This window comes from Citrus sinensis, chromosome 2 (genome assembly GCF_022201045.2).
Source record: "Citrus sinensis cultivar Valencia sweet orange chromosome 2, DVS_A1.0, whole genome shotgun sequence".
Lineage (NCBI taxonomy): Eukaryota > Viridiplantae > Streptophyta > Magnoliopsida > Sapindales > Rutaceae > Citrus > Citrus sinensis.
This window is the reverse complement of record NC_068557.1, coordinates 25347356-25367427: the sequence shown is the minus strand read 5'-3', so window position 1 is coordinate 25367427 and position 20072 is coordinate 25347356. Positions and strand designations below refer to the sequence as shown.

Genomic DNA, 20072 nt, shown 5'->3' with positions numbered 1-20072 from the left:
TCAGAATATTCGCCTAAATGATAAGTCACTGATAGTAAAAATGGTGTAATAAGTAAAGCATTTGGGTGTGTGGTACAGCATTATGAAAGAACCATATTGTGAGATTGACACGTAGATGATCGCTAAATAATTAATGATTAATAAATAATGAAAGCAAAATGCAAATTTTATAGTTGCATTTATGCAAGAGAAGCTCCTTGTAGTGAGCAACTGAGGGCGCTCCCATCACCGAGATATCACGAGAAATTGTATGTTATGAAAAAATTGAAGAAAACTTCTCCCCTGGAATTTCTCACCAACCTTCTCCGTTTTTTTCTCAGTTTCATTTTTTTTCCCCACAATTAATTATCTATTTTCCCAAGGCTTTTTGGCTTTGCGTTGCTAGGTGCTAGCTCAGCTGCAAAAACTTTACCATTCCTCAACGCACATTCTTTTCTACATCACTTTGGCAGCTTTCACACTCTCCTCACTCTCTCTCTCTCTCTCTCTCTCTCTCTCTCTCTCTAAACCTCCATTGTTTGTCTCCCTCAGCTCACTTGAGTCTCAGCTTCAAAGGTAAGCAAGTTGTTCACTTTGCATTTCATAAATTTTCTCCAACGGTCACTTTTCTTCTAGTTCTCTGTAAAAAGATGTGTTTTTGGGTTGTTTTGTTTCTTGTTCTTTGTAACTTCAATGGTTTTGTGGATTCTCTGAATGGTGAAGGCTATGCACTTTTGTCATTTAAGCAGTCTGTACATGAAGACCCCGAAGGGTCTTTGAGTAACTGGAACTCTTCTGATGAGAATCCTTGTTCATGGAATGGAATTACATGCAAGGAACAAAGAGTTGTTTCTGTTAGCATTCCCAAGAAGAAACTTCTTGGGTTTCTTCCTTCTGCCTTAGGCTCTTTGACTGATCTTCGTCATGTAAATTTAAGGAATAATATGTTTTTTGGTAGCTTGCCTGTTGAGCTTCTTGAAGCACAAGGGCTCCAAAGTTTGGTTCTTTATGGGAATTCCTTTTCTGGGTCTGTGCCGAATGAGATTGGCAAGCTTAAGTACCTTCAAATTTTGGATTTGTCTCAGAATTTCTTTAATGGGTCATTACCTGTGTCAATTGTGCAATGCAAGAGACTGAAAGCTCTTGATCTTAGTCAAAATAATTTCACTGGTCCTTTGCCAAATGGGTTTGGTAGTGGTTTGGTTTCACTTGAAAAACTTAATCTTTCATTCAATAAATTCAATGGTTCGATTCCAAGTAACACGGGAAATTTGTCTAGTTTGCAAGGAACTGTTGATTTTTCCCATAATCTCTTTAGTGGTTCAATTCCAGCTAGCTTAGGAAATCTTCCTGAGAAGGTATACATTGATTTAACTTATAACAATTTGAGTGGACCGATACCCCAAAATGGTGCTCTAATGAATAGAGGACCGACTGCATTTATTGGGAACCCCAGGCTCTGTGGGCCCCCATTGAAGAACCCTTGTTCTTCAGATGTTCCAGGTGCAAGTTCACCAGCTTCATATCCGTTTCTGCCTAATAATTACCCACCTGAGAATGGAGATGATGGTGGAGGAAAGAGAGAAAAAGGAAGAGGGCTTAGTAAGAGTGCTATAGTAGCTATAATTGTGAGTGATGTAATTGGAATTTGCCTTGTCGGGCTATTGTTCTCATATTGCTATTCAAGGGTTTGTGGTTTTGGCGAGGGCAAGGATGAAAATTGTTATGCAAAAGGAGGTAAGGGAAGAAAAGAGTGTTTGTGCTTCAGGAAAGATGAATCAGAGACTCTCTCAGAGAATGTTGAACAGTATGACCTTGTGCCGCTGGATACACAGGTGGCTTTTGATTTGGATGAGCTGCTTAAGGCTTCAGCTTTTGTTCTTGGCAAGAGTGGAATTGGGATTGTATACAAAGTTGTGCTTGAAGATGGACATACCTTAGCAGTGAGAAGGTTGGGTGAAGGCGGCTCTCAGAGGTTTAAGGAGTTCCAAACCGAAGTAGAAGCAATTGGGAAGATAAGGCATTCAAACATTGTAACTCTCAGAGCATATTACTGGTCTGTTGATGAGAAACTGCTCATATATGATTATATACCTAATGGAAGCCTAGCCACTGCACTCCATGGTATGTTTTACAAAACCCTCTTGTGAATACTGTCAGCGATAGATAATTTTGTTTCCTAGATAGAGTTTTGGTTATTTGATTGCCTCATTTTCTTTTTTCATCTTTATCTTAATGTAATCAGGGAAGCCAGGAATGGTATCATTTACGCCAGTGCCATGGTCAGTACGGGTGAAAATCATAAAAGGGATTGCAAAAGGCTTGGTTTATCTGCATGAATTCAGCCCCAAAAAGTATGTCCATGGAGATCTGAAACCTAGCAATATTTTGCTTGGACATAATATGGAACCACACGTATCTGATTTTGGACTTGCACGCCTTGCTAATATTGCTGGAGGGTCTCCAACACTGCAATCTAATAGAATGCCTGCAGAGAAGCCTCAAGAAAGACAACAGAAGAGTGTGTCCTTGGAGGTTACTACGACCAACTCTTCAAGTAACTTGGGATCTTATTATCAGGCCCCCGAATCACTCAAGGTGGTGAAACCATCACAGAAATGGGATATTTACTCGTACGGAGTGATTTTGCTTGAAATGATCACTGGAAGAACAGCAGTTGTCCAGGTGGGATCCTCAGAAATGGATCTTGTTAACTGGATGCAGCTCTGCATTGAAGAGAAGAAGCCGCTTGCAGATGTTTTAGATCCATATTTAGCTCCAGATGCTGATAAGGAAGAAGAGATTATTGCTGTTCTAAAGATTGCAATGGCTTGTGTTCATAGCAGCCCTGAAAAGAGACCTACGATGAGGCATATCTCCGATGCTTTGGACAGATTGATTGTATCCAGTGATTGAGAAATCAGAGAATCCTGTGTCTCAACAATTGCTTGAAGTTTCCTGCTTACACTGACTAGGGGCGGGGTTTGAAGATAATCGGAAAGTACGCGCACCCTTATTATGTTGCAGCAGTGGAGACAAATGTTGCTAGTTGTCTTCTAAAGAAAAGTGTTCATCTTTTTATTTTTATTTTTTTGTGGGATTCCCATCTTTCTCAATGCATAAGGGATAACTGAATGTTGGTCTGCTGTAAGAGCATGCTAAGAGAGTCTGTAACTTGTAACTGCCCTGAGCATGAGTTGGCTCTTAGTATATTTGTAAAAGTATGTATTCTTCTTCTTGCTCGTATTACAGACCTTTTGTCTTTTGTTTTTCTCGGGCAGCGAAGTTATTGAATGTTTGTTCGTTTGTTTCTTTCCTTTTGTCATAATAACCATTCAGTAAACAATGCATGACAAGCATTTTCTACTCACAACTCACATGATTTAAGAAAGAACTTCTTACACATTAATTTCATCCTTTATTCAATTTTCTAATGAAATGGCCCTGCAACCACCTGATGATGAAGATTATTGGAAGTGTTTTTTGAGTTAATTTTGGAAGTATCCGTCCCTGTCTTATGACTTACAGCATTACAACGATTTGCATCCCATATTTCGCATCCTGGCAGGAAGTGAAAAAAGTGAATAGGAGAAGTGCATTGCCAAGTAAGACAATCTGCTTATCTACAGTCAGTTTCCGAATCTTTCAGCCACATTCACGAAATGCTAATAGTCTATGTCTGATATGACACATCTATGATCTGTCTTTTAGATGCTCTACTTTACATTTTAACTTTGGTGCTGTTTTCACGCAACTTTTGTCCTATCTAACCTATCCTAATTTCAATTAATAAAATTAATAGCCTTAGTACAATTTTTATCTTTGTTAAATTTTGGTGAAAATCACTTGTGTTATGGTCAAAACAGAAATGGTGCATCTTCTAGCTAGCAAACCACGATGCGGGAATTTAGGTGAGTGGAGTCCACCAACCCGAGGATGCAATGCGTGGAAAATTCTTAGCTGTCCATTGGATTTAATAATTGATTCATTTGTCTCGGTCTTGACTTTAACATATCTTTCTTGTCTGAATGTATTTGGTCAATTCTCTGCCAGCTACCATTTCTTAGTATCAATGATCATCTTAGTCTCAATGTTTGAGTAATCAAAGGGCTGATACTGATTTACTCCAAAATGAGGGAGCCAGAGCGCGGGACTTTCAGTTTATGGAGGCAAATTCTAGGAATGCATAAGAATGTTGGTCTTATGAGTTATGTTTGTATCATATCAATGCAAGTCATTTTATATGTCACAAACCATGTGCTTGTAAACAGGATAACTGGGATTGTGGGATTGATTTGTTGAACTTATTTTATCTTTATAATTAACTTACAGAATACGGAGAATGTTGATTATTGATGGCCTGTGGTTGTAGTTTTAGAAAGTAGGCACTTAACCCATAGTTTTGGTCGTCTAAGGTGCCATTCTATTTTCCAAAGAGGCAATCAAATACCGAGTTCCTAACTTCGAAAACTTGCCCAAAATAGGCTTTTCTATGGGAAATTTTTAGTAGAATTCACTAATGAATGTGTATCTCAGTTCCTGAGGAGAACTTACTGCAACCTAAAATTTCCCCCATGCTCAGAGGTTAGATATTAAAACTCAGCTTGACAGTAAAGTTCATCTGGTTAATTCGATTTATCTGTACAGTTGCAATGCATGTTGTGCATCTGCAACATCGTTGAATACTTATCGTTCATTCCACCACAACAACGAGGTGCAATGGTTTCACAGAAATCTCCGCACAAATGTACAAGCGGTTTAGGTTGAAATCTCTTCTTTGTTCAAAGTCTGGTGGCATTGTGAGTTTCTGAAGCATTATGAATCTTTGACATTTTTGTTCTACATTTTGTGAATATATGACTGTAAGGTTTCCCTGGTATATATCTTGATTGTCTCAATTGACGAGTTCATTTCACGCAGTTTATAGACAATCATACCAGGAAATTCATTGTTGTTATTCGTTCTAATATACTTGGAAAGTCCTGTCAGCCATAGAATAATATGACCTAGTGTATGAAATTTATAACACTTGATTGCAAATTGTAACAGTATTTACTGGCCACCATTCTGATTCCAAATATTTTCTCATTTTCTTTTTGTGACACAGAAGTTGCAAATTTTGATTCCTCACTCTTAAGTCAAGTCAGTTCTCAAAGATGCTTCAAAACACATTGAAAAGTAACAGTAACTTGAAATCAAGCGGCTAGAATTTGGTGAACCATAACGAAGAGCCTCAATTTCGTGCAATCCTTAGCCGCTTCACTGATTCTACAAACTCTCTGTCAGGATTCAAAACACAGGTTGTTCAACAATTGTATTCAACCCAAAGTAGAACAGGTATAAACGTGAAAATTGAAGAAGTTAGTAGTTGTTGGCAGCATTAAAGCACTTACGTCCACGGAACATCACCAACAGTCCTCCAATTCTCCTCCCCGTCCTTATACAACAGGGAAAATTCAGACCTAGCCTGGAACAACCTTAGTCCAGACGTGGAACTTCTCCCTACCAAAAAAAAAAAAAAAAATCTTAATCATGTTATTCATTTCTAAGAAGAAAAATGGGAAAAAATCTCGAGGTCGTGAGACTCAAGATATAGTTGATTCCTACCAAACATGTCTTCCAATTGGCATGCTAGGCTTGAGTAACCACAATGATCAAGTATGCAAATTTTGCGACCAACCATAACTCCATCCATGTTAACTTTCACATAAGCCCACCTCTCTTTGCTCTGGATTCCCTCTGCTTCCTCGTCAACATCTTCTTCTACAAGCCCTTGGAATCTTCTGTTTGAGTTCTTCAGCTGTAAATTAGTCTCTGGCCATTCTATCAAATCATCACCATACCCCTCCAGGCCTGCCACGGTAAAATGCAAGCTTCAGTTAAATCATTATAAGCAATCATTTTCCCAAAAGAACAAAAGAGAGAATAAATAAATCCTTCTGTTTAACATTATAAAGAACCAATGAAAGATTTTAAGCCTTCTTTTTTTCTTACTCATTCAGCTTCCCGAACAACCAATGCATGAATATGATGCAACTTACAAATTATGCATACTATTTCCTAATGTTAGAATGAACAAGGCCCTTGATTTTTTAACGGGCATCAGTTTCCCAATGCATGGGACGAAAAGGCTAGAAATGCAAACTAAAATGTAAAGGCATACTATGTCCGGATGGATGATAGGCCTCGGGTTGAAAAGTTCTCAGGCTGAGACCGAGATCAATAGCACCATCATCTTGTTTGGCTTGATTGTAAACTGAGTGAAAAGTTGAAGGTTTGAGAAGGAAGCCTGAAGCATTCGAATCCATCGGAATACCGTGAAAAACAACTGAGTCAGTGTTGTCAGCCAAGGCAGAATGATATGATGCTAACTATTACTGGAGGCAGCTATTTATATTATGACAAGCAAGTGAAATATATAACTGAATCTACAAATCCGAAACGAAAGTGGGGACCAAAAGAGAGACATGGAAGATAAGTGGAGGGTTTCTCCCATTATCAATCATTTAATGTTGCTTATCTTCTTCTGGTAGTCTGCTACTATCAACATGGTGATACACAAGCAAGTTAACTAAAAAACAGGAGAACAAGGGATGGCCAAAGTGATTTTAACAAAAGTTGGTTTGGATCCTGCAACCCAACATTACTACATTTGTTTCTGCTTTTCAGGCAGACATCCACTGGTGACCAAAAGTGGGCAACCTGCCAGTGCATAATGAAGATTCAAATTCAATTGCTTATACTAAACAAGCCACAATACACAGAGCAAGTACATTTGAAGTATTACAGATGTAGTCTAATAATAATTCTACAACTCAAAATTTTGCATACTCAAAAATCCTCCAAAGAGGAACTGCATTACATTGTGACAACATTTCATGACCAAGCATAAAGCAATTATATATTTCATCGTTTTTATTTGAAAAAAGAAAAAAAATGTTATCAAATGCTTAATGCAGTAGTTTCTCTGTCACATCTATTCAGTTAGATGGTCTCTCTCAAACAGCAATGTAGTGCCACTCTCAAAGGAGACATTTGTTCGTAAGGAATCAGGCACCCCACACCGCCCTGCCGTAGAGATTAGAGCAGTTTGCTTTAACCAGAGATCCAAACGCACATAACTGCACTGCTCTGCACTAAACAAGTTTTCTTTTCTCTTCCCTTTCCCTTCTTGTTTTCCCCCTATCAAGATAATAGTAGTAGCGTCCATTGTCCATGCCCTAAAACCTATCATCTAATTATGATAGGTTTTAAAATCAGGATCGAGTTTACATTCAACCTGGTGAATGGAAAATCCTATTAAATTCAACAGGTCACTCTAAAATTTCCATGTTATAATGTTGCACATCCACAAAAATTTCCGTCACATTTTTTAAGAGTTCTATTACCTGTTTCAAGTGTTCGATTACATCTTCCAAACTTAACATTACATTCTTAAAAATTAAAAAAAGAAAAAAGAAATGTTCGCTTTATTTTTATTAAAAAAAAAAGGCAGATAAAAAGATACATGACGACTCCATAACTACACAATCTGGTATACAGCTTCAGGCCCAGCAATAATCAAAATTTTCATGCAGAGCTCCGTAACCAATTTCACTTAATTTACACAGTTTTAAGACGACTGGAGAAACCCTATTTTTTACAGTTTTCTTTCATTTTCGATTTTAAAGTACAACCTGGTAAGCAAACGTTCTCTCCCTTTCTTTGGAGGTCCTTCACCATAATGCTTTGAGCATCATGGCAGAAAAAGCGGGTATACATTTACCACATAAGTGGCATCAATTGCTAAATAGAGTACACATTGTCACGATCCGGAACCAAATTAAAAACTGGATAAAGATATGCATGCCATTAGGACGAGTATTGCTACCCGAAACAGAAATGAAGGTCTGTGACCTAGATCATGATACTGAGTCATAACGACCAAGAAATTGGACTATACATGGATAAACTTGCTCCACCGCCTGCAATTTCAGAGAAGGGAAATTTAATACGTGCAGCTAAGGAAATAACTATCAAGCTTGAGCGACGATCTTTTCCTGCAAAATTTTATAGGAGTAAGAAAGAACTGCATACCATCCGTCCTCCAACCAAATCATAATGAGCATAATGTGGACCGCTGGGTTCGCCAAAAACTTTATAGGTAACCAAGTCCTCAGGAAGGAGCTTGACAGTTTCTGGTTCAAATCATGAGAAGCAGCAAGCAGAGAAATTAGTATCTCCTAAAAGAAAGACTAACGTGTGCATGCATATTCTGTATGGTAGTTAAAACATACCCTCTACAGCTTCTGGTGGGCAAATAAGATCCTGATCTCCAGCAATCGCTAAGATAGGGATGTTGCATTTATGTATATGGTCCTTGTAGAAAAATTTCCCACCCCTATCACGCAGCCCACCCTCTCGAAAAGCTGTTGTAAGCTGCAAGATAAGTTTGGCAGGAATAGTACCTACCGATAATATTTAAATTTATGAGGTCAAACTCAGGAGGCACCAAAATAAGAGGGAAGTAAAGCATTAGATTCTGTACACTAATTAATAAAATAACTGTAGTTAACAAAAAGCCTTTAAAAGTCAAAGTTCTTTGTTGGACACAGAGTTTGCATCCTGTGAGTTCTTGGAATTTTCAAATTTGTTCAAAAGGCTCTCATGAATTTGTGAGCCTCTATAAAAGTGGTAACTTTAACTCCGCATCTGCTAGTATTTACATCAAACCTTAGGAGTGGTCCATAAATATTTTCCAAAATATAAAATAGTACTTTAGATACTCAAAGGAAACATTCAGCTGTAGAAAGAAATGCTAGACCTCAGTGAAATCTGCTGGCCTAAAATAATAATCTCAAACCATTCTAGTGAGTTAAGTATTGTGGGTGAGTTAAGTGTTGTGGCCCATTAATGAATACCAACTACTGATGTTTAACACATATGTGACAGTATCTACCCTGATGTGCATGCTATCCATATTTGTGCACAAAGATAAATCTTGCATGTCATGTCGAGAAAGCACAATCATACTTACAGAAGTTGTTCAAGACAAGCTTTTTCAACAACTCTGGATGCATCATGTCTTCTGCTGATATCAAATTATTAAGCCAAGAAAAGACATACGGGGGACTAGATGAAAGAGGATAAGCAGCTGTCAATAACGCCCCTAAAGGTACAACAGGTACATTGAGCGCCTGAGCTGGATCAGCCTGTATACAAGTAACTTCGACATTGTTATCTCAATGAGGGCTAATCTCCTAAAACTCTACATGTAAGTTTTTCAGACACCAACAAACGCTTTCTTTATGCATAAAACAATATATTTTTTTCAACCACTTACGAGGGGTAAGAGCAATTTAAGTGTCGATTTTGAAGAAGTGTAGTCAAGAGATGATGCCAAGGTAACAATAGCCGCCAATCTAGATTCCCTTCCTTCAAAACCTTATGAGATGAAACTGTTTAATAAGTATATAATTGGTGAATACAAAATTGAAGAAAACAAAACTATCAGCATAAAGTTTCCAAATGCTGTGTTACTCCATCATCTATAGTGCCCAAATGACAAATAACAGGGAAACTGCACCATAAACATGTGCAGAGTGTGAGTATTGAAGTTTCAAGGGAGTCACCATTCTTAAAGCTGTGATAAAGTATCAGTCTTAAAGTTCAGCTTGACACTGAAGCATTCCCAGCGGTAATGAAACAGCTTATTTTCTAATAAGAAATAAAAATCCATTTACAATGCTAAATAGATAATTAAAGACAATCTAAGAGCCAAGTCATTAGAAAAAAAAAAAAAAAGGATGGCAAAGAGAGCTGCAAGCTGGAAAAAGGGGGAAAGGGAGGGGGGTGGGGGTTTGTTTTGTGCGGAAGGCTGCCTAGGGCAAAGCGATTAGAGTTATACATAAGAAATATTAATAACATTTAGAATGTCAGGACACATAAATCATATGATGTAACCAATAAAAAATATTGCTTTTCTCAATCAGATATATCTTTTTCCCCCCTAGAAAAAAAGACTTATTCTTTATGCATTATTATGACTAGGTAATAGTAATATCATTAGAAATGGCAAGTGATGGTATCTTACCACATCTTGACAACATTGCATAAAGCAAGATACCGCCCATGGAGTGTCCAATTGCTAGCAGCTTACCATCCTTTGGCTTGCTTTGTGCCCTTATATATTCCATCTACATCAATAAGATATGAGAATGTTAATTCAAAATGCAAAGAGTACATATATTAGACCTACATATTATATAGCCCAAAACTGGTATATTTAGTTCTGATTAAAACTGGCAAAAGTAGAGTAAGACAGAACCAAACAACCATATTATAATTCCAGCATGATAAAATGTCACCTCACCGCAGCAGGAACATCTTCTTCTAGGTAATGATCAAAATCCCAGTCATATCGCACAATCAGATCAAGTTGCTTCTGAAAATCATCTATTGTTGAAAACAGACGTTCTTGCAAGTCAAACAACTGAGGTGAAACAGACAGTTGACCTTCTTCAATCATATTTACAAGGTTTTGACTCAGATCTCTGATTTGAATAGCAATAGCGGAGCTTTGCCTTCTTTCCAACAAGCTTGAAAGCTTCCCCCTTATCTCGTTAAAGCCTTCAGACAACTGAGAATCTTCCAAAAGTTTGGATATTTGATCAAATAATTTAGCAGACATTATCTTAGATTGATTTTCACTGAGAAAGCCAGAGAGTCTTTCTGACAAACTCATAAATGTTTCTGTCAACTTTGTCACCAACTTTGATTCATCCCATACTGTCGCTAACCGTGTCAAGTCATCTTCTTTTTTGACAGGAGAAATCTTGGAATCTGACAAGGCACCAGGGAAATCAGTCAATTGCGGATCTGCAGAATAAACTCCATTGGTTGCACTCTTAGCAAAAGCTTCACTGGTTGTACTGTTAGCGACAGCTTCCATCTGTTCAGATACTCCATGGGCAGACTGCTGCGCTTCTTTCAAATTTGATCCCCGCACACTCAACCCAGCACCTCGAACCTCAAGGATCCACGTGTCAAATCCCTGGCCAGCCATGTACCGTGCAAACGAAGACTGCAAATGTATCACTAGCATTACTATCAGGTTTAAGTCTAAGCAGATATACACAACATTAATTAGACAAAAAGCATCGAGTAGAAAATGACAACATCAAATCACTATGAACCCACTTCATATAAAAACAATACCCAAAAAGCAAAGGAACAAAAGGCACAACAAACAAAATCCTTGATTGTGTGAGATTCTAAAAAATTCGATACCTTTTCTCATTCTGCATAAATTATAAACTAATTTCATCATTTTTTTTCCCCCTGAACAGTACAAGTTTGAATCCTAAATTTTGATATGTTGAGCTGCCATAATAATTGGGTTCTTACCAAACCAAACACTTGAGTAGTTATATGTACTTTGAAACAAAACGGTTACAATTTACAAACACTACCATACTATCACTGTAATACTAGTTTTTTTTTTTGGGAAATGCACAGTAATACTAGTTAGTAGTGTAATAGTCGTGGTTTATAACTATAACATTAAATTCTCCAGAGCAGAATATAGGTAAGACAAGTTGATGTTCACATGTTATAAATTACAACTCACTCCAGGAGAAAGATCGTAACCAATAGCATTAGTCCCCACTCCAGACAAAAGCAACAGCGGATGATTCCTTGTTGGCGCCTATAAATAATTCCAATAAAATGGAAACATAAGTTTCATCAAAACAAAAATTATAACTTTAAACAAAATTTAAGAAAAAAAATGAATAAATAGAAATGTTACGATGTGAAACGGACCTGCGGCGGAGGATTGTAGCGCCAAAGAGCGAGTCGCCAGTCGCAGTTAGCGACGGAGACGTAATGGAGCTCGTCGGCCGAACATATCGGCGGTTTATCCGAAACTTTCTCGACGAACGGTTCATTCGCGTTGGTGGAAAAAGCTAAAAGTCGAAACGGTGTCGTGGAGCGAGAGAAATGCGGACAACGCAAGGCGCCGGCCCACTGGGGAATGAGTAGGTGGCGGTGGTTAAAAGAGCGGAAGAGCGTGCAAGTCGCAAGACGAATATCGGATGGCAATTGGTGGTAAAGTGTTGCAGTCGTTGTTGCCATTTGCGTTTTTGTCTTATGATTGTGTTTGTGTTTTTTTTTTTTTGTTTTTTCCCAAAGATTTGATGGAGGTGCCTTTGATTCGGTGCTTTGCTTCAATTGCTTTGCGTCGGTTGGTAGTACGCCACAGGTGTCGTCAAAATTCGGCGGCTCTCTATTTTCTCTATAGCCTTTGGTCAACCAAAAATTGTATCGGTAAAATCGATTCAACTTTTGTATTAGTGCACAGGCACACTCCTGTCAAATTAATATAAGTTATATTATTATGTAATTTAAACATTTCTACAAAAAAAAATTATAATTTTAGAAAAGTATATGATAATTTTTTCTGATAGGATGAGATATTGTGGGATTCCATTTCATTTGAGATGAGATTGTAATATATTTTTGTCTCATAAAAAAAATTTAAGGACGGGAATGAGATTTTTTTTATCTCACTTGCATATACAGGACGAGAGTAAGATTGACAAATTTTGTCTCATTTCGTCTCATTGTCGACTAAGAATGAAATATTTTTTTCAATCATAATGAGATTCCGTAGGATCCCATTTCTTTTGAGATGGAATCGTGACATAATTTTTATCCCAAAAAAATATATAAGAACGGAAGTGAGATATTTTTTCATCTCATTTATATATACGGGACGGGACTGAGATTGGTAAATCTCATCTCATCCCGTCTCATTGCCAACCCTAGTATAGAATAACATCTTATCATCTATACAATAAATTGGTAGCCATTAGAATAAGTGAAAGTTCAATTATTTAAAATTGATCATCACTTTACTCTTAATTAGCAAAAATTGTAATTCTTTCTTTTATTTTATTAAAACTTAAGTCAATGTGTCAAAATTTCGTCAGTTTTATAAAGGTTGTTTATTTTTATTTTTAAAATTTGTATTTTTCAATTTTCACGCTTGCTGGGCTACTGCGATCCAAATATTTTGGGCCGAATAGCCCAATCCAATGTCCTAAACTGCCTTCGTAAATTGAAGTTGTTATTATTCCCCCACACCTTCGTCTTCCTTCCTCTCGCTGAAGCTCAACTACGCAGAAAACAGAGTTTCAGCAGCTGGGGCCGCCTTCTGATACAAGCAAACGAAAAGCACAGAGCCGTCACTAAAACACTCTCTCTGCAAGTTTAAAAGTCATGTCATCGAATGACACTGCTAATGAAGTAGATGTAAACAGAGTGTTCATAGGAGCAGGCTGCAACCGAATTGTCAATAACGTATCATGGGGCGCCTCTGGTTTGGTCTCTTTCGGTGCCCAAAACGCCGTCTCCATATTCTGTCCCAAGGTCCGCACTACCCCACTTTAATTTTTTCATTTCTTTGCCTTAAACTCGTCTATCTTTTTTTTTTTTAAACTCATCTATCTTATTATTATTATTATTATTATTATTATTATTATTATTATTGTTACTTAATATCAAGATATTTGTTTTACTTTTACAGACTGCTCAGATTTTGACTACACTTCCGGGTCATAAGGCTTCTGTCAACTGCACCCACTGGCTTCCCAGTACTAAGTTTGCATTCAAAGGTATAATTTTTTTTTCCTTTATTTCCGTTAAAAATCGTTGCTTTTATGTACGAAATCTTTTCTTTAGAAGTTTAGGTTAATGAGTGTGTTTACAGCTAAACATTTGGAGCGCCATTATCTGCTTTCTGGAGATACTGATGGTGTAATTATTCTGTGGGAATTATCACTGGTTGACAAAAAGGTATTCTAATGTGCCATTGTATTCTGTCTTTAGAATATCTTAAACTGAAAGCTATGTGACCGTTCTTCTTTTCTGTTTCATTTTCTGCTACATCAAAGTGTTAGTCAATTGTCAAAGTCTTTCACTTGAAGAGATGCAAACCATTATTAATTTATTTTGCTATCTTAACAGTTTGTCTGAGTAATATTCTTTGTAAGTATTGTTGTATGTTTTTATTTTTCTCCTTTACAGTGGAGGCATGTGTTACAATTGCCACAATCACATAAGAAGGGTGTTACTTGCATTACTGGAATTATGGTTTCACAAAGTGAGGCAGTTTTCGCATCTACTTCTTCTGATGGTGCAGTTCATATTTGGGAAGTGGTCTTCCCATCTATTCCAGGAGGTAAATCATTATGTTTTCTTCCTTTTCCATTTGCACTAAATGTAATTATTTCAGTTTCAGTTGGGTAATGCAAGTTTTTTCGATCACTATTCTACAACATTGATTGATGGTTGGATTGTTGGAAACATTTTTCCGTTTTTACTATGTTTTTTCTGCACTTTTCACTTTTGGTTAAGCATTTACCCTAAAAGTCTTGGTTGCTGTGTGTCAACTAAGGTGCAGAGTTTGTATGTAACTTTAAATTGTTACAATGCTTGAACTCAAGATCAATTAGTAGTTTATGCTGTTATTTGATATCAATCATCATCTGTGTTTTGCTGGGATACTTGGTTTTGTTCAAATATTCATGCTGGGCATGTTTGCTAACTGAAACACTAAAAATACTGCCTCTGTTTCCTTTAGGTGACTGTAAGTTGTCATGTCTGGAATCACTATGTGTTGGTTCGAAGGCTATGGTGGCGCTTTCTTTGGCAGAGTTGCCAGGAAACACCAATCATTTGGTCCTGGCCATGGGGGGGTTGGATAACAAGATTCATCTTTACCGTGGGCAGAGAACGGGAAAGGTATTTAACTTCAAATTAAGAAATTACCATGTAATTTCCTGCATGCATTTTTCCTACGGCATTCAGATATTATGTGGTTATTTTGTTTATGCTTCCAGTTTGTTCGTGCTTGTGAATTAAAAGGGCATACAGATTGGATCCGAAGTTTGGACTTCTCATTACCTGTATGCACAAGTGGTGAAGCAATCAGCATCCTACTTGTGAGTTCATCTCAGGACAAGGTAATACGAATTTGGAAGTTGGCTCTACGAGGTTCTTCAGCCAACACCCAGAGTACATACAGGAAAGAGGTAATAAGCCTGGCTTCGTACATTGAAGGTCCTGTCCTTGTAGCCGGATCATCATCTTACCAAGTATCTGTGGAATCTCTTCTAATTGGCCATGAGGATTGGGTGTACTCAGTGCAGTGGGAACCTCCTTCAACTGCACCTTCTGATGGGGTTTCCTGCCAACAACCGTCAAGTATTTTATCTGCTTCTATGGACAAGACAATGATGATCTGGCAACCTGAAAAGACAACTGGTATCTGGATGAATGTAGTCACTGTTGGAGAATTAAGTCATTCTGCTCTAGGGTTTTATGGTGGCCATTGGAGCCCAGATGGACGTTCTATTTTGGCGCATGGATATGGTGGAGCATTCCATCTGTGGAGAAATGTTGGTGTTGACATAGATAATTGGCAACCACAGAAAGTTCCTTCTGGGCACTTTGCTGCTGTGATGGATATTTCATGGTCAAGGTCTAGTGATTACTTGCTGTCAGTTAGTCATGACCAGGTGAGTGATTACTTTATGAGGGCTCTCTTTTGAGAAATTACCAACATATCTTTACAAATCTAGTCAATTGGGTTGATTTCTTTCGTGTTTAGCATTTCAAATTCCAGAGGTTGATCTTTTTTATTTAGTTTCTTTTTGGATGAATCCAATTAATCTTGAGTCCTGATAGTGATTATAGACTCATTAATCTACAATTGCAGACAACTCGTGTTTTTGCTCCATGGAAAAATGTAGCTTCTCTCATGGGTGAAAACTCCTGGCATGAAGTTGCACGCCCTCAAGTTCATGGTCATGATATTAATTGTGTGACCATAATTCAAGGAAAGGGAAACCATCGTTTTGTTAGTGGAGCTGATGAGAAAGTTGCCAGAGTCTTTGAAGCTCCTTTGTCTTTTCTGAAGACGTTAAATCATGGCACTTCTCAGGAGTCTAGTTTTCCTGAAGATCTCCAAGTAGATGTTCAGATTTTAGGAGCTAATATGTCTGCTCTCGGGCTATCGCAGAAGCCTATTTATGTAAATGGCAAGTTTCTCTTTCTCTCTGATAAATTTGGCTTGTCACGATTTTTTGGAGCTTTTTTGGGATTTTTCAACTGGACTTCATATTAATTGATGCAAATCTGATCCAGTCTTTTAGGACTTCGCATTTTTCTCATTTTACCCAGCTCATAGTTCATGCCTTTCAGATTATTCTGTGGATTAGCAAATTGTTTTGTTCCATTTGGTGCATAACCTAATGGGGAGAGACCGCGAAGTGTCACTTGCAGTATGAGTCCTTTCTTAATATCATCTCCTACTTTGAAGAAAGGTTAATATTACCCGTTTGAGAGGAGTCAGAAGGTTGCCAGAAGGTTATTTGATCCTTTTATTGGACCATCATGCAGAGGGTTACAGTTCTCAGCTCTGCCTTGAGATCTGGGGTGATTTAGTGCTATAGGAGAAAGTATGATGCAGGCAAAAGTATACCTTTTGTGCTTTAGCGTCGGGAAAGGCTTATTTGAAGAGCTATAAAGGGTTCATGTACCAACCAAAGCTTGATTTATTGGGAACGGTTTTGTTGGGGGGGGGGGGGGGGGGGTTCTTAGGCAGATTTGGCAGTTGAGACCATTTTGTAGCCAAACATGATACTCTTTTTAAGATAGAAGTTTTACTGTCTCACTAACAGCATCATGAATGCATATATTAAGACCATAATCTTTGCCTATGGCAAACCAGAAAACTGGAAATGTCAACTTGTTTCAGAAACATGCTTTTCAGTACTTAAAAGAACACATAATATGTTATCACTTTTGCTTCGTTTCTGTAGGCAATAGATTTTTGTTTTTCATTGACTATCAGCCAGTATTGATGACTTCTAATGTAAATATCTAATGAGCCAGTGGCTTATGCAGCTACACGTGAGACGGTGGAAAGACATGGGAATGATGGTCTTGACACCCTTGAAAGTGTCCCAGATGCAGTTCCAGCTGTGTTCACTGAGCCTCCCATTGAAGATCAGTTGGCATGGCATACGCTGTGGCCAGAGTCACATAAACTTTATGGTCATGGGAATGAGCTGTTCTCATTATGTTGTGACCACCAGGGGAAGCTTGTTGCTTCATCGTGTAAGGTATATGACGTCTTTCTTGTAGCTGTTAATTTGTGCTCTAATTAAAGCATGCATAAGCACGCAAGACTATTACGTTTGCAGGAAGTTTTGCAATTTAAGAGTGCATTAAGGTGGTGCTAATTTCTATTTTCTTACCCGACTCCCCTTCAAATCACTCAAAGTCAGCTATGAATAGACAGCAGTTTCTAGTTTTGTTTTCACTCTAATGCATCATATTGGCTGTGGTGGAATTGTATATGCAATGTGTATATTGCTACTCTTATTTGTTACATATCGTGTAGGCTCAATCAACTGCAGCGGCAGAAATATGGCTATGGGAAGTGGGTTCATGGAAAGCAATGGGTCGCTTGCAGTCTCACAGCTTAACAGTAACACAGATCAGGTTTTCTCATGATGATAATCTTCTTTTGTCTGTCTCAAGAGACCGGCAATTCTCTGTCTTTGCAATTCGAAGGACAGGTACTGTAAATTCTTTCTATTCTTTAGAGATTCTCTTATAATTTTGCATCTTCTTCAGTTTGCTTGTAGCCCACCAGTGAATTTTAATGTCTCATACTCAAATTTTCATTTAATGAAGCTTTCTTTGAAAAGATATCTTGTAACTTTAACATAACGAGATAACAATTCTGGGAAACTCATGTCATAATCTCTGTTGTGCGCAAGATAATGAGTAATGGATTCTCATGTCGATTAAACACAAATATAAATGCTAGTATAAACTCATCTTGCTATAATTTAATAGAAATACTGAGTTGATTTCAACATGAAATTAGTCAAACTAGCTAATACCATGTTGAGAAATAATTAATTCCTAACGCTTTAGATGATAGTATAACTAAGAGCCCAACAATAGATTTTAACTCTTAACAAATTCATTTGGTTATTTCCTTTCAAAGATAAAAGGCAGAGAACAAAAAAAAATATTACAATTTTAGGTGCCAGAACCTCATTCTGTTCTTTTTGGAATTATCCCTACTACTGGGATCTCTAGTTGTCATGGTAGCTGTAATTATTTTCATGTGACTTCTCTATCTATCATGAACTCTACTTCCTAAGAAACTCATTGGAGATCAATATGCAACTCCATGGCGATATGAAATTTAATGTGGAGGTCAACTAGTCAAAAGGGAGAATTTTTTGGATTCATGATGGGAAATATTTACCACCATTCCCGATCACTCTGCGTGAATGAACATCGCTTTTCATAAAGTGTTCTGTGATGGAAATGTATGAAAGACTAATTATTCAATGTTTCTTGTTTTCCGTTAGGTACTGGTGAAATAGACTATCAGCTTATAGCAAGGCAGGAGGCTCACAAAAGAATAATTTGGTCATGCTCTTGGAACCCATTTGGTCATGAATTCGCAACTGGTTCAAGAGACAAAACAGTTAAGATTTGGGCTGTGGAAAACAAATCTTCAGTTAAGCAGATTCTGGCTTTGCCACCATTCAACAGCAGTGTCACTGCCCTATCATGGGTCGGTCTTGATCGTCAGAAGAATCATGGGTTTCTTGCAGTGGGAATGGAAAGTGGAGTTATTGAACTGTGTAGTATTTCCGTTAATAGAACTGATGATGGTAGCACAACAGCACCCAGTACTGCTAATCTCGTCATTAGATTTGATCCTTTCACGTGCCATGTTGCTGCAGTGAACCGCTTGGCCTGGAAAACCTATGAGAAGCCCAAAAATTCCAGGATGATGCAACTTGCTTCCTGCGGAGCCGACAATACTGTAAGAGTTTTTCAGGTTAATGTTTGATTAGTTGAATAATTATTTTGTATCCACAGACAAAATTTTGACATCTGTGCGTATGGGCTAATTCTCTCATTTGTTGAAGAAATGAAATTCTTTGTAGTAGACGCTTGAGACACGCCTCTTTTATTGAACTTGGAAAAAAGATAGATCTATCTTTCATGGTCCCCTGGTTGAACTTGGAAAATTTAGATAGAACTATCTTTCATGGTCCCCTGGTTCGATGGCTGCGTACATGATTTCCACAAGTTGTAACTAAGGATTCACACATATTGCAGATTTAATCTGCTACGTGTTGTGACTTGTCAATTTTGACATTTCATATAAATTTTTGAGAGAATATAGCTACTTGCCGATACAGACAAGCAGAAAATTCTGGTGTTTGAAATACGTTAGTATCTACTACCTTGAATCTAAGAATTTTCCATGTGTGTCATCATATTATATTATCGTGCTTTTCTCATTATGGGCGTGGCCATGGAGCATGCATTCGGTCCTACATATGGCATTCCTATTATTGGGTCAAGAACATTGAATAAGCACCTTTTTATAGATATTATAATGTCAGCTGCGGCAAGCATTATTCCATATTGACCGTTGTGTGAACTGAAAAGCCATTTGCCCTTGGCAAAGTTTCCTGTTAAGTTTCATCCATCTTCACGTCATGTAATTGTCCCACTTTCGAAAGGTTCTATGATGAAACGATACACGCATGAATCATTTCCCTACTCTAACAAGTTTCTTTTAGAGTTTTTACAAATTTCTTATTGTTGTTTGACCCCCTTTATAATTTAATCTCACTGAATTTTTTACTCATCTTAACCATTACAATCCGGACAACAGAAAATTCAAATTCTGATTCTGATCTAGACAATGCCATACATTTAATTAAGCAATTTAGCGTTTTAACTTAATCGACGAGATAATTACAAAATGTTGCATATGCAGAACAAGAACGTTAGGGACACGGCCTAACATTGAATAGTTGAAAACCACAACTTATTGAGTTATGACCTTGTCCTCGCTGGGATAGGACCCAAGACAGAGAAGAGTGGATGCACGTAGATGCTTCGCAGAATTAGCTAAAAATCACGTGTGATTTGGCCTCATCATCCAAATAAAAACAACCTGAAGGCCGAAACTCTCACATCTCGAAAAACAAACACGCATT

The 20072-nt window shown here is 37.6% G+C and overlaps 4 protein-coding genes across 7 annotated transcripts; 2 read left to right on the top strand and 2 right to left on the bottom strand.

The window, feature by feature from the left end:
• The first annotated feature begins 383 nt into the window (after window positions 1-383).
• On the top strand, window positions 384-3291 carry LOC102608765 (receptor protein kinase-like protein ZAR1). The gene is made up of 2 exons (XM_006468692.4): window positions 384-2103; window positions 2225-3291. Exons 1-2 carry the CDS (start codon window positions 630-632, stop codon window positions 2893-2895), a joined length of 2145 nt encoding a protein of 714 aa, XP_006468755.1. The 5' UTR covers window positions 384-629; the 3' UTR covers window positions 2896-3291.
• Window positions 3292-4410: 1119 nt separating this feature from the next.
• Window positions 4411-7277, bottom strand: LOC102628880 (auxin-responsive protein IAA32). The gene is made up of 4 exons (XM_015527255.3): window positions 6143-7277; window positions 5587-5832; window positions 5373-5481; window positions 4411-5258 (listed from the first exon to the last, which is right to left on the bottom strand). Exons 1-4 carry the CDS (start codon window positions 6285-6287, stop codon window positions 5213-5215), a joined length of 546 nt encoding a protein of 181 aa, XP_015382741.1. The 5' UTR covers window positions 6288-7277; the 3' UTR covers window positions 4411-5212.
• Window positions 7278-7526: 249 nt separating this feature from the next.
• Window positions 7527-12270, bottom strand: LOC102609057 (uncharacterized). Of its 4 annotated transcripts, none has more exons than XM_015527315.3 (9): window positions 11782-12265; window positions 11588-11665; window positions 10331-11041; window positions 10052-10154; window positions 9302-9393; window positions 8996-9170; window positions 8256-8426; window positions 8056-8156; window positions 7527-7943 (listed from the first exon to the last, which is right to left on the bottom strand). In XM_015527315.3, the coding sequence occupies exons 1-9, from the start codon at window positions 12091-12093 to the stop codon at window positions 7881-7883; spliced, it is 1806 nt and encodes a 601-aa protein (XP_015382801.1). In that variant the 5' UTR covers window positions 12094-12265; the 3' UTR covers window positions 7527-7880. The 4 variants fall into 4 exon arrangements, 3 of the variants coding, with proteins under 3 accessions (XP_015382801.1, XP_006468756.1, XP_015382804.1); XM_006468693.4 differs by having other exon boundaries at window positions 9302-9402; window positions 11782-12263; XM_015527318.3 differs by lacking the exon at window positions 11782-12265 and having other exon boundaries at window positions 9302-9402; window positions 11567-11665.
• An 828-nt stretch (window positions 12271-13098) lies between these two features.
• On the top strand, window positions 13099-19241 carry LOC102609346 (elongator complex protein 2). Its single transcript, XM_006468694.4, has 10 exons — window positions 13099-13389; window positions 13547-13634; window positions 13730-13815; window positions 14047-14200; window positions 14603-14763; window positions 14862-15539; window positions 15740-16061; window positions 16930-17147; window positions 17429-17606; window positions 18417-19241. Exons 1-10 carry the CDS (start codon window positions 13240-13242, stop codon window positions 18905-18907), a joined length of 2526 nt encoding a protein of 841 aa, XP_006468757.1. The 5' UTR covers window positions 13099-13239; the 3' UTR covers window positions 18908-19241.
• Window positions 19242-20072: the final 831 nt, after the last annotated feature.

Excerpts from the sequence above, each read along its gene's own strand:
- LOC102628880 (XM_015527255.3), bottom strand. The coding sequence starts at position 6,287 with ATGGATTCGAATGCTTCAGGCTTCCTTCTCAAACCTTCAACTTTTCAC. Across the intron at positions 5,833-6,142 it reads CTATCATCCATCCGGACATA|GCCTGGAGGGGTATGGTGAT; the intron begins GTATGCCTTTAC and ends TTACCGTGGCAG. Across the intron at positions 5,259-5,372 it reads GTTGGTGATGTTCCGTGGAC|AGAGTTTGTAGAATCAGTGA; the intron begins GTAAGTGCTTTA and ends GAATCCTGACAG.
- LOC102609346 (XM_006468694.4), top strand. The coding sequence starts at position 13,240 with ATGTCATCGAATGACACTGCTAATGAAGTAGATGTAAACAGAGTGTTC. Across the intron at positions 14,201-14,602 it reads CTTCCCATCTATTCCAGGAG|GTGACTGTAAGTTGTCATGT; the intron begins GTAAATCATTAT and ends TGTTTCCTTTAG. Across the intron at positions 17,607-18,416 it reads CTTTGCAATTCGAAGGACAG|GTACTGGTGAAATAGACTAT; the intron begins GTACTGTAAATT and ends GTTTTCCGTTAG.
- LOC102609057 (XM_006468693.4), bottom strand. The coding sequence starts at position 12,093 with ATGGCAACAACGACTGCAACACTTTACCACCAATTGCCATCCGATATT. Across the intron at positions 9,171-9,301 it reads TTAAATTGCTCTTACCCCTC|GCTGATCCAGCTCAGGCGCT; the intron begins GTAAGTGGTTGA and ends ACTTGTATACAG. Across the intron at positions 8,427-8,995 it reads GCTTGTCTTGAACAACTTCT|GTACTATTCCTGCCAAACTT; the intron begins GTAAGTATGATT and ends TATTATCGGTAG.
- LOC102608765 (XM_006468692.4), top strand. The coding sequence starts at position 630 with ATGTGTTTTTGGGTTGTTTTGTTTCTTGTTCTTTGTAACTTCAATGGT. Across the intron at positions 2,104-2,224 it reads CCTAGCCACTGCACTCCATG|GGAAGCCAGGAATGGTATCA; the intron begins GTATGTTTTACA and ends TAATGTAATCAG.